The 11,983-nt window shown below is 26.0% G+C and overlaps 1 protein-coding gene and 1 long non-coding RNA gene across 4 annotated transcripts; one reads left to right on the top strand and one right to left on the bottom strand.

Moving 5' to 3' along the window:
- The first annotated feature begins 944 nt into the window (after positions 1 to 944).
- On the top strand, positions 945 to 8,204 carry LOC126548966 (uncharacterized). 2 transcript variants are annotated; one of them, XR_007603091.1, is made up of 6 exons: positions 947 to 1,086; positions 1,171 to 1,386; positions 4,347 to 4,582; positions 4,709 to 4,867; positions 5,381 to 5,663; positions 5,731 to 8,204. It is a non-coding gene; the product is annotated as an uncharacterized LOC126548966 (long non-coding RNA). The 2 variants fall into 2 exon arrangements; XR_007603090.1 differs by having other exon boundaries at positions 945 to 1,086; positions 5,381 to 8,204.
- An 884-nt stretch (positions 8,205 to 9,088) lies between these two features.
- Positions 9,089 to 10,970, bottom strand: LOC114131532 (uncharacterized). 2 transcript variants are annotated; one of them, XM_050197117.1, is made up of 3 exons: positions 10,812 to 10,970; positions 9,669 to 10,689; positions 9,089 to 9,548 (listed from the first exon to the last, which is right to left on the bottom strand). In XM_050197117.1, exons 2-3 carry the CDS (start codon positions 10,600 to 10,602, stop codon positions 9,268 to 9,270), a joined length of 1,215 nt encoding a protein of 404 aa, XP_050053074.1. In that variant the 5' UTR covers positions 10,603 to 10,689; positions 10,812 to 10,970; the 3' UTR covers positions 9,089 to 9,267. The 2 variants fall into 2 exon arrangements, with proteins under 2 accessions (XP_050053074.1, XP_027852580.2); XM_027996779.2 differs by having other exon boundaries at positions 9,089 to 10,689.
- Positions 10,971 to 11,983: the final 1,013 nt, after the last annotated feature.

The raw sequence follows: 11,983 nt of genomic DNA, 5'->3' as shown, positions 1-11,983 counted from the left end.
TTGGGTTCATTTTAATGTTTATAGAAGTCATAGATATATTTAAATATTTTCCCCAAAAATGTCTTTGTCGGCTTTATATTAATACTAAATACTTCTCATGTCAACGATATTATGTCTTCCAATATACTAGTGTGTAAACGTGTGTTCAATTTTATCACAAAATATTTTCTATAATACTCATAATTTACAAAAACCTATAACAACCTAACCATATAACTCATAAACTATTTATTTTAAACACAGGTAATTAGATACTTTTTAAATTTATGCCTGTATAGTGTATATAATATATAATCTATTATGAACGCTTTACACATTTTTACAGTATTATTATATTATATTAAACAAATGTAAAACGAAAATAAAAAACGTCTTATGGTACAAACTTAAATGTATGTACTTGATACATACGGCCTCAGCACGCATTAAAATCAGATACGAGTATGAAGTTATTACTAATACGTTTATTTTTTGAGGTTAATATTTTTTATATAGAAAAATGATACCTAGATACATAAATAACGACATTATAAAAATAAAACATTTATAGATACGCGCGTATAGTTGCAAATAAATATATTAATATTATTTATTATACTTAGCAGTATAATATATTATAATAATTATTATTATAGTTATATTTTTAATGTTTTTTTTATTTTTTCAGCTTATGCTGAATATAATTATAAAAATATAAAATATCTTTTATTTTTATTCATATATCTGTACATCGTATAATTTATGTGGACTGTGGGCTACACGCCTACACTAAGCAATATCACTTAAACTTACCAAAATTTGTTGAAACAAATTGTACAATATATAACACAATGTTATATTTAATATTTCTGAATATATTAATGAATAAATCACCCATAAAGATTTTATATGTGTTCTGTAAAATAATTATTTCTGCAGCAGATCGTTTCCATGGCACACATGATTTTGGGAACCAATGTAAGAAAAATAATTTAGTTTCGAGTGTTTCTACATAAAAGAAAATCCGTAAAATAATAATAAATAATATATAGATACACTATATCTAGATACAGCTGTTTCAATCTTCAATGGTTATACATATTATAGGTAATGAATATTAATAATATATCACTGATTAGAAAAACGAATTAGTTATTATTATTTATTAATAATGAGTACGTGTTCCTTTAGGCTACAGTGAAATAAATTCTTAGAAAATACATTATTTCCTACTGCTGCAATAATGGATTATTTCTTTTGGCCCGAGGAGCTTGCGTTAAAATTTATTTTGCTAAACAACCAATATAAAATATACGTGTATATTATGCAAATAAATGGGCAGGTGATAAACACCGGCGAATAATAAACGCTTGCAATGTTTACCAGTTACGCCGCTGTGTAGTCAATGTAAGTGTGCATTTTACATTATGAATATAATATATTTATATGCTAAAATTACATGACCTATCTATGCATCATCTTTTATAAGTTGAGTAGATTTTAAGCTGATTATTAACTAAATAAAATAATTACAACTGTAAATAAATATAATAGTCCAATAGGTTAGATATAAGGTATTCGGTTATGTACAGTGTCAAGACTGGAGCTAAAAAAATATTTTGGAGGGGGATGTTTGAGTATGAATATATTATATTGTGTAGGCAATAAAATATGATATTATAAAAATATTATAATTTCGGGGGAGGAGGGGGTATGAACCCTAACCCCTCCCCACTGGCTACGTTCTTATACAGTGTACATTCAATAGATTTATAAATAACTAATGAAATAGTATTTAAAAAAAAAATAAATTCAACTGTAATACAATTGGATTGTTTCATATATTTTACAACGGGCATCATATAATATTAATATATACATACTGTTTAACTACTTTTCTAAATGAACGTGCTACATTAATTATATGTGTGTGTGTGTGTGTGTGTGTATGTGTTTGCAATTATTATTATATACACTCATCACACATATAATATAATTAGGTTAAAAACAAAAGTAGATCATCTCTATTCTTTAAACTTTTCATATTTATGCTAAATATATATTAATATAATATTAAATATGGTGTACTACCTACGGTATTACAGTAATATAGTGATTTAAAAGGAATAGTGATCATAACATACTTTACTATACGTATACGTAAACTTGAATGTGTTAAATCTAGTGTCTAGACTTTCTACACGGCTAGTATATTATACACTATATGTCTATACATACTGCTATATATTGTATCAGATACGTGTATTAGCTTTGTTCAATAATATTATGTATGTTACGAAGTATATTTATGAAACCATAAATCGCCAACTACTACTGCAACAGTCTTTTATCTTGACCGTCTTGTATATCATTATAATGTATATGAACGGGAAATAAGCCTACATCGTATATGGTATATAGAGTGTAGTGGGCACGAACACATAATGCGTAATGTGCCGTTGTAAATCGTTAAAATCATTGAATACATGTAAATCCATATAAACATCGACGATAAATGCCTTGCCTTCATCGAGTATATAGGTACAGTAAAAAGTATTATTCCGATATCTGTCTACGTACTCTATAATAAAGTGTTGAGTAAATTATTATAATAACTATACGTAGACACGCTTTAGCTTTTGCAGTATATATTAATATAAATATAAATAGAATATTATAATAGTATAAATATTAATATACTAATATATTTGATATGTACATATTATATATGGATGGTCGGTATTTAGGCCGTATTTATTTACATTTTACTTTCTCATGTCAGAATCATTTTTTGCATACAATAATAAAAGTATTGTTTAATAAAAATATTTTAACACGCCCATAACAGTGACCCACTCATCGACACTATAATAGGACTGAAATATTATATCCCCTTGCCTACCTTTTCAATATTAAATACCATAGTTAAACTATTTTTTACAGAAAGCAATGGATATATTATCTTGTACCTACTCTTGTAGTAATTATTAAAATATTATAGTATAATATATATTACTAACTGTCAAAGCGTGCTCCACCCCCGTGGATACAAATTTGCAAATTGTGGGGCTGTTTTCTTTGTCTTATAATTATTTGGATCATAAAATGCTATAAAGTATACCCACGCAAAATAATTGTAATTTAAGGTGTTTATAAATTCTCATAAATATATACGTATAGATAATAAAAACAATTTTTTCTCACATTAATATCATTATTCTTACACCCAGGAAATAAATTATATAATAATATAATAACTTCGTTAAATGAATAACAATAATAATGATTATTAAATAACAACGTTGGTTATGGCATCTTGTGGGTTTTTGCATCATACAGCCAATCAGTGCGCTTTTGACTACTATACTACTTTTCTGTTGGTTATTATTATTATTGAATACCTACGTTTAAACCTATCTTAACTACTCGAGTCTCAAGATTAAGTTCGTCAGTCGTAATTAGAACCCAGTGATCGATACTTCTAACTCCGCAGGATCGTTCAAAGCACTGAGCCGTTGTCACATCTCATAGATGTCCACAAAAATAACTGATTTATTGTCGATTCTATATACACATTCTGAGGTGGGTCGTGAGCGATTGCTTAACTAAGTATACGCTTTAAAAAAACTTTCTAATATATTATAATATAAAATACATATACCTACGTCGAAATCCAAATTTTACAGGAGAGACACAAATCTTATTTTGTGTGTAACTTATTATGTTCCCTTTTCGAAATAAATTAAATAAAGATATATACATACTACACTTTTACTATAGGAACACGTAGATATGTTTCGTTTTCACACCAAATAGTGTGTTTAGATACAAATAACATATTTCTAAAAAAATTACTAAATTTCAAAATATTGGACGTTCCCTAACAAAAGTGGTACTAAAACCTCCAGAAAACTGTCATGTATAACAGTAAAAAACTTTATGACGATACGTTGAGCGGTGTGGATTTGTAACTTTGTAAGCGTGACAAAAATCGGGACTTGCTTTTATAATATAAATTATTGGATATCAATGCAATAATGTATATTGTAGTAAAATTATAATACATTTTTAATTTACCAATTTTCTTTGATTATTGAGAAGTCTTCTATTCTTTGTCAAATTGCAATTTTAACATATCTTAAGTGTCCTAAATAGGACACTTTATTCATAAAAAAATATCTACAATTCAGTGGACGAATGCTTTTTGAAAAGCCTTTGCAATTTCTGATAATCTAAAAACATAATTTAAAAAACAGCGGTATGTTTTCATGAGTTATTGATTATTCCATGAAAACGGAATCAATATGTCTCTGTCCATAATATTATGATCGACAAATTTTAATATTCTATGCACCCTCCATGTATAGAGTTCAGTGCGTCGTGCGTGTAATAAATGTGGACACATATCAACTACATTTCAACATTTCCAATATCGCATACTTGATATCAAGCAATCTGACAACGTCAATGACGTTTAAGAAAATTATTTTGAAAAAGAACAATTAAGCGAATTTGTTTGTGAAAGATGTCAATGACAAGTTACTGCCTATGAAAAGTTCTCATTTGAAAGAGCACCAAACGATTTATGCATTCTGTTAAAAAGGTAAATCATTGCTTAAATGAAATTTAATTATATAATATATGCTTATATCTATTAATATATACATATTATCGTGCTGCTAATCAAGCAAATATACAAAAATAATAAATGTGTACTATTATATTACAGGTACAGTGTAGTTATGGATGATTTAGTGGAAATAAAAACAGTAAAGCTATTCAAATAAATGAACTATTAGATGTCGTCTGCACCATTCTAAACAATAATAACTTAATAAATACACGATTGTATTGAAAAATGATCATTAGAGTGAGCTTACTAATTTTGGTATGTATAGAGCTTTGCAGGTACGGTTTATTATATCTTTCCAGTCAATTTGTTGAAAAAAACAATGCTTTTTGATCTCTTCATCTTCATTTAAACCCAAACCTAATCTATAGCTAACTTGTCTCTGTCAATTTGAAAAATAATATTTACTTAATTACAATTAGTTTACGTCATAATTATTAACAATAAACAATATGAATTATACAATATTTGAATACTATCTATAAGATAATAATTATATCTTAAAATTCCTATCTAATATTTCTATTTTTATGTATATATTATATAATATATATACATACATATATTTAACATTTATAATACAATTTGTATTGTACAAAAATATCATGAATCAAATTATAACAAGTTTATTTTTTACTTACTTCAAGTAATTTGCTTAGGAGATCCAGTGGCGTATTTTCAATATTTTTCTGAGAGGGTCCACAGTTTATACATAATTAAATAATTTACCTATATAAATTATGAAAACTATATTAACTATTGCCTTTATAGCTTTATCACACATTATGTTTAACTGTAACTTGGAAACCGTCGTCAGAATACACAGAATACCAATTTCTATACTTATTACTTTACTATACTGCAAGAATATGTATCGGTTTTTTTCTCTGAGGGAGGGGTTCAGTACCCCTGGACCACCCCCGTAAATACACCACTGAGGAGATCACTAGCTTCAATAGATACATATAGTGGTATTTCAAGGTCTCTAGTAAGTATATTATCCATAGTGTCTTCTGTACTATCCGTACTATCAGCTCTAAAAGATGGCTTGAAGGTAAATATAAATATAAACAAATTAAAATTGTAATACTCATAACTAAGTTTAACAATATTAATTACAGTTTCAGTTAACATGTCAAAAATGAGAGCTCCAAGTGACCATCAATCAACTGGTTTTCCATGACCACTCCTAGTCAAAATTTCTGGTGCCCTGATATCATAAATTGATGTTTTTTTTTAAATAGATTCTCAATCTTTTGGGATTTCTTACAATGTATGCAATTGTGCCGCAAAATGCATGAGTAACATTATCCAGTGGCGTATTTACGGGGGGGGGGGGGGTATGAGGATAGATCATATCCCATAGTCTTTTACTAGTAAGTTTAATAATGTTGGTCTAATAATATATTTTCTGGTTTAAATCTCTAAATACACAAATAAAATCCATAGTTTATACATTTAAAAAATGTTGAAATAAAATAATACTTTGTAGCCTTAAGTATTAAAAAATAATATTTATTAATTACCACAGAGCACTACATATTAAATATTTAGGACATTTATAAATAAAAATAATGTAACATTGTAATAATATTAAATTATAATTATTTAATTTAATTTATATTCAAGACAAAAAAAAACCTCGAGAAAAATCATTTAATGAAATATTATTTTAAGACATCATAATCGTGAGGATTGTATAAAGTAGCAAATTGTTCTACCTTTTCTTCATTCTGGTAAATATTTAAATTCTAATTTGTTACTTTCTATTTATTAGTAAAATATTTTTAAAGAATTTGTGAAGTAGTGTACTTTATAATGAAATCAACCAACTAGGCGCGGATCCACGAATATTGGCATTTAAGTTGTTATTTTAGAATTTTTATTAAAAGTTTTATAAGAATTTATTATATGTATTATATATTTATTATTTAGTAATCGTAAATAACAAAACAATATAATATTCCACATTCAATTATAATTTTACTGTATACCTTCTATCTTTTGTGGTTAAATTTACGGGCCCACCCAAAAAAAAAAAATTCTGGTTCCGCGCCTGCAACCAACGTGGTTGATCATCAAGTCTTGAATAATAAATTTTTATTAAATTTTTGAAAAAAATAAAAATAAATCTTCAAATTCTATAAATAGCATCAAGCCTCAAAAAACTGTGGTTTGTAGATCTAAGTGGATGAATGTAAAACATTTTTTTATTTTTAATTCCTTAAAAACTAAAAAATAATCAATAATATACCTATTGGATAAATATTATAAATAAATATATTTAAGAATGTTAACTGATATATTATTAGTGGATAAATTAATACCTGTAAATTATGTCTAGACTGTGTAAATACTATTTTGCAATAATAATTTCTGTCAGATAAAAGCTGTAATATTAAAATTATAATAGTATCAACTGTCAATACATAATAAGAAAAATATATGGACTCAACATAAACCAACTTTTAATTTAATTAAATTAGTAGTTAACTGTGAAACCTCAAAAAAAGCAAGACATACAATTTTGTTTTTAAAATAAAAAATAAAAGTATTTTACTGTCTACAAATTGAAATTCAATATACAAAAAAAATAATAATTAACACTTAATTTTTTTATTCATTTTTAACCTATATTACTTCTATTACAAATTTAAACAGAAATTACTCAATGTTTTAGTATATGTGCTTGTGTAATAATCATTATAATTTTTTATATCACATACATCACAAAATATTACTTAAAGTGGTTTGAAAATACTATATATTAATGGTACACCCTCGCTCACCAACTTACTATACGACATCAATGGAATTTCTGATAAATATAATTATACATTGTTGTCAGGTAAACGATTAGTATATGGTATGTTGACTACCTCTTAATACTATACCAAAATGTTTATACTCAAATTAACTTTGGATACTACTAATATAACTATAAAAATACAGCTCAAGATTGAGATAGTTACTTCAGTAGGTCAAATTGGCATGTAATGACCTTATCTACACTATAAGTGTGATAAAAAATATATTAAACTCTAAATTGTTATAACACATAAATAATATGTATATATTATACGTTATAAGAATAAAACAAGATATTTAGATAAAAATATTTTTTTATAATAATAAATATAAACAAACTATACTCGTATAGTAAATGCATTGTGTATGTTACATGTATGATGATGAATGATGATGGTGGGAAAAAATGTATACTGGAGGTACGTGATTAAGTATATCCATTTATTAGTTACACTTAGCTAGATTGAAATAAATATATATTAAACTGTTTTTTTCTTATAGTCATTATTATAAGTAACAGAGAATTAAAGAAAAAAAATTGAGTATAAAGTATATATAGTATATAAAGTATAAAATGTATTACATTTCTGAGTACCTAGTTTGTAGCACTTAAATTCTTCTACATGATTTTAAAATGTTTAAAACAAAATTACCTTTTAATTTGCTAAATATTTAAGCTGTAAAAAGTATTTTTATAAAACTTTTTTATCGGTAGTTTCAATTAATTTTTCTATCTAAAGATTTTTTAAATTGATTATTTCTATAGCTATTTTAAAAATATCATGATTTACATGAGTAAATAGTATATTTAAAATATAAATAAATATAAATAGTATATTCAATAGTCAAAATATAAATATTCTATTGAACTATTAATTACAATTTTCATTTAAACATGTTAAATAGAAAATTTAATTGAAATTCGGACAAGCGCATATTTGTAACAGTAATTTTAATAAGTATAAGATATTTTTAACAATTAAATAACACGCTTACGCGGCGCTTTAAATCGGCAATTTAAGTACACTACTGTCTTACTGCATTAAATTTACTAGTTTTAAGTTTTACATTTAAAGTTTAAATAATTCATTGATTATGAATACTTTGTAGAATGCGGCGTATTTTTCCTGGAATCAAAGACCACGAATGCCACGTTTAGCATCGAACTCTCTTTTTCAGCCAATTTCCCAAACCATAACTCTCAGTCATGTCCATTCCGGGCAAAGATTTTGACTCGGTCTTCGTCAAGGAGCACAGTATCTCAATATACTGATGGAAAATATTAAATTAAATTCTCAACTCATAGCTACTTATACAATAATTTATGAATTTTTAACTACAAAATAATTTATAAATACTTATGATTTTGACGAATTTTGTCAATATATGAATTTTAAACACTTATTAAAAAAAATGTGAATAAGAATTTTTGATTTTTTTTTTTAACTACAATAAGAACAATTTATAAGAAACCTCAGGGGTAAATAGGTTATGATGTAATCACACATATTTGGCTGCGTTCGAATTGTATGCCAAAAAACAAATATTTTAAACGAATACAATAAAAAATAGTCAAATATTCGAATTTTTAATCGAATTCCTATCTGATATATAAAATAAATAATGTTAGTGAAACACAATCAATTCATATGATAAATAAAAATATATAAATTATAAATTATAAAAAACATTTATTAGGAAACATTTTTCGTTACAATATTATCATTGTAAATCGTTGGTTAAAATTGGATAATTGTACAATATTTTATTTTTTTTTTTTTTGTTTACAAATGGTTCTACAATAATTTATAAAAAAATTAATTGACTAATATGTTTTTAATTAAATTTTTTTAATTCAATGAAGTTTTTGAATCATAATGTAAATTTTTATTACAAAGATTTAAAGTTTTGATTTTTTCAAATTCTTTAACAACATAATCACTTGTAACTAGATCATCTCTCCGATTTAAACGGTAACGAAGTCTGTACATTATATCGGATATTACAGTCCACAATGAAAGGATAAGTTCGTGTCGCAAATATGACCCGCAATCTCTATTACTATTTGTACATACATGTTGATGAAATGGTGAATATGGATTCATTTGAGTAGTACGATGCTGCACAACATCTAAAGCAAGTTCATACAGACGTATGTAAAATGAAGAACTGCTAGGACTAAGTTCGAAATCACTTATGGTATTTATTACTATGTTTAAAGCTATTTCGTAACCTTCACCTATTCTTATACCTCGATAAAAAGTCGGCAATAAAAATTCCCATGAAATGAAGCCAGTAGGAGCCGTGTTATAGAGCGGTATTAATCCATTACAAACTCCGTTTATACCTCTAGTATAAAAAATAAATAAAGCCCAAAATTCAAATTCCGAGTTATGGCGTAAACTACGTCCTTGTAAATGTTGTGATATGACACGATCCGATAATGAATCAAAAATGTTCATAAATTCAATTGGAGTCTCAGGATGCGATTCTTCGATAAACTTACAAGACTTAAAACTCCTGTATAACGTTAAATCAACAGTAGTAAATATTTTAGAATTATTAGTGTATATTGCATCTTCATTTCCAATGCAAAAGACGTTACGATAAAATTCCACACATCGTGTCTTCGTTTTATCATCGAGAGTTATTTGAGTGAAATGTGTACTATTCTTAAATAAATCATTACAAGTACCGTGTTCGTATTCCAATTTGATTCCTTCGCCTTCTCCTTTTTTCAAGAAAAAACTTTGTTTCATATTGTTAGTTTTCGAAAAGTTTAATGTCAAAACTGGAAAATATTCGGGTTCTACTGATCCACATGCCTTAAAGGACTTGTATGTTGAACCTTCGTATTTATAATTTATATCTACACGATCATATGTTATACTTGGTGTGTCAGCGCAAGCTTCATTCGAAAAAAAATCTATTCCAGATACAGAGCTTTCATCTAAACGTATTGATTTGTAATTCGTCATATAGTCATAAATTGTATAACAAATACCTGGTGAATAATGTGCTACTTGTGAAAGATAAGCAAGCGCACCGCTAAAATGAAAAGTTCTTAACTCTACATTGGGGTTGATTGGCGCAAAGTAAAATTGTCCTATATCAGCTTTACTTTCAACAAACAAGATGCAAAATAACAATACGTACACGAAGACGATGACACTTTTAGGATTCATTTTGAAAGAATTTTTCCGATCAAATTATTTTTTATCCAAAGTTCTATGAAATGCCTTGCGTTTGGTTGAAAAATTAAAATTGTGATTCTGTAATAATAAAAAAAAAACATATTTAACTTAATATAAAATATATTAATATATAATATTGTAATATTATATATATTTATATTATTATATAATATGCCAACATTAATTCCTAGTCAACTTACAGTTATTCATTATTCGGTCGATCGTCTGATGATTTTAAGTTTGACTTGTTGCATCAATCAAATGAAGATGTTATTTGTAGATGTTTTATTTATACATCAAATTTGCGGTCTATTCACGGTGCTACTTCTTCGCATATACAAATGATAGAGGTTATCTGTCGTGACCTAAACTCTTAATCTTAAATAAAAAAAAATGTACAACTTATTGATCATTATTCAAGATATTTCTAATCAATAAAATATAAAGGTTATAATAACAACTATTAAATAAACAATTATTTATTATTTATTTTATTATTTATTTACGTGCGACGTAAATATAAGTATTCATTAATTGCGTATTGAAATCGTATATTGTTGAATTTATGTTTTTTATTTTAAATTCTGAACGAAGTGATGATTGATTTTACAAAGATGTATGTTTTTTTTGTAGTTGATATCGATTTTTTTGATGTGTAGTAAAGTAACTATATTTTACTAAATGTTTCTTAATTTTCAGTGGGTGAAGAACCAAATACATCCAATTTATCTCCTAAAACCAGATTTAATGTGTTAGATTGAAAACAAAAAAGATGACGAAACAAGAAAAAGCAGCACATTTTGTTATTGTTAGACTTATACATTCGTTGTTCCGTTCAAACTTCAGAATCTAAAATACAAATTCATTATATTTTCTATATATTGTATTATTGTAAAAATAGATCATTTTCAAATAAATCATAATATTCTAATATCTATTCAACATTTCAATGAGAATTTTGGGATGTAATGACGAATTTCAAATTGTGTATATGCCACAATGTCGCATTTGTTATTAGACGTATGTGTGTTTACTGTTTATATGTAATTAATTTAAATTTTTTGATTTTTATGTTTCAAGATGGTATTTCTGTACGTCAGAATATCATATTCACGAATGCTGCATCTGCTACTCAAATTTTAACGTACCTAAATATTAAGATATCTCAATTATATCAAGACTACTTTATTCGACAGTCATTACCTTAAGTGACCTACCTATATATTATATAAATATATGTATGTATATTGTATATGAATATAAATACAATAAAAATAGGTCAAAATAGATTGAAAACGCATAAGATTTTTGTCGTATTATTAACTAAAATTTGAATGACTAGGTACTTCAATTTTCATTCTAGTTTTCATTC

This window comes from Aphis gossypii, chromosome 1 (genome assembly GCF_020184175.1).
Source record: "Aphis gossypii isolate Hap1 chromosome 1, ASM2018417v2, whole genome shotgun sequence".
Taxonomy (NCBI): Eukaryota; Metazoa; Arthropoda; class Insecta; order Hemiptera; family Aphididae; genus Aphis; species Aphis gossypii.
Note: the sequence above shows the minus strand (reverse complement) of the source record. Positions and strands in the feature narration are given on the sequence as shown.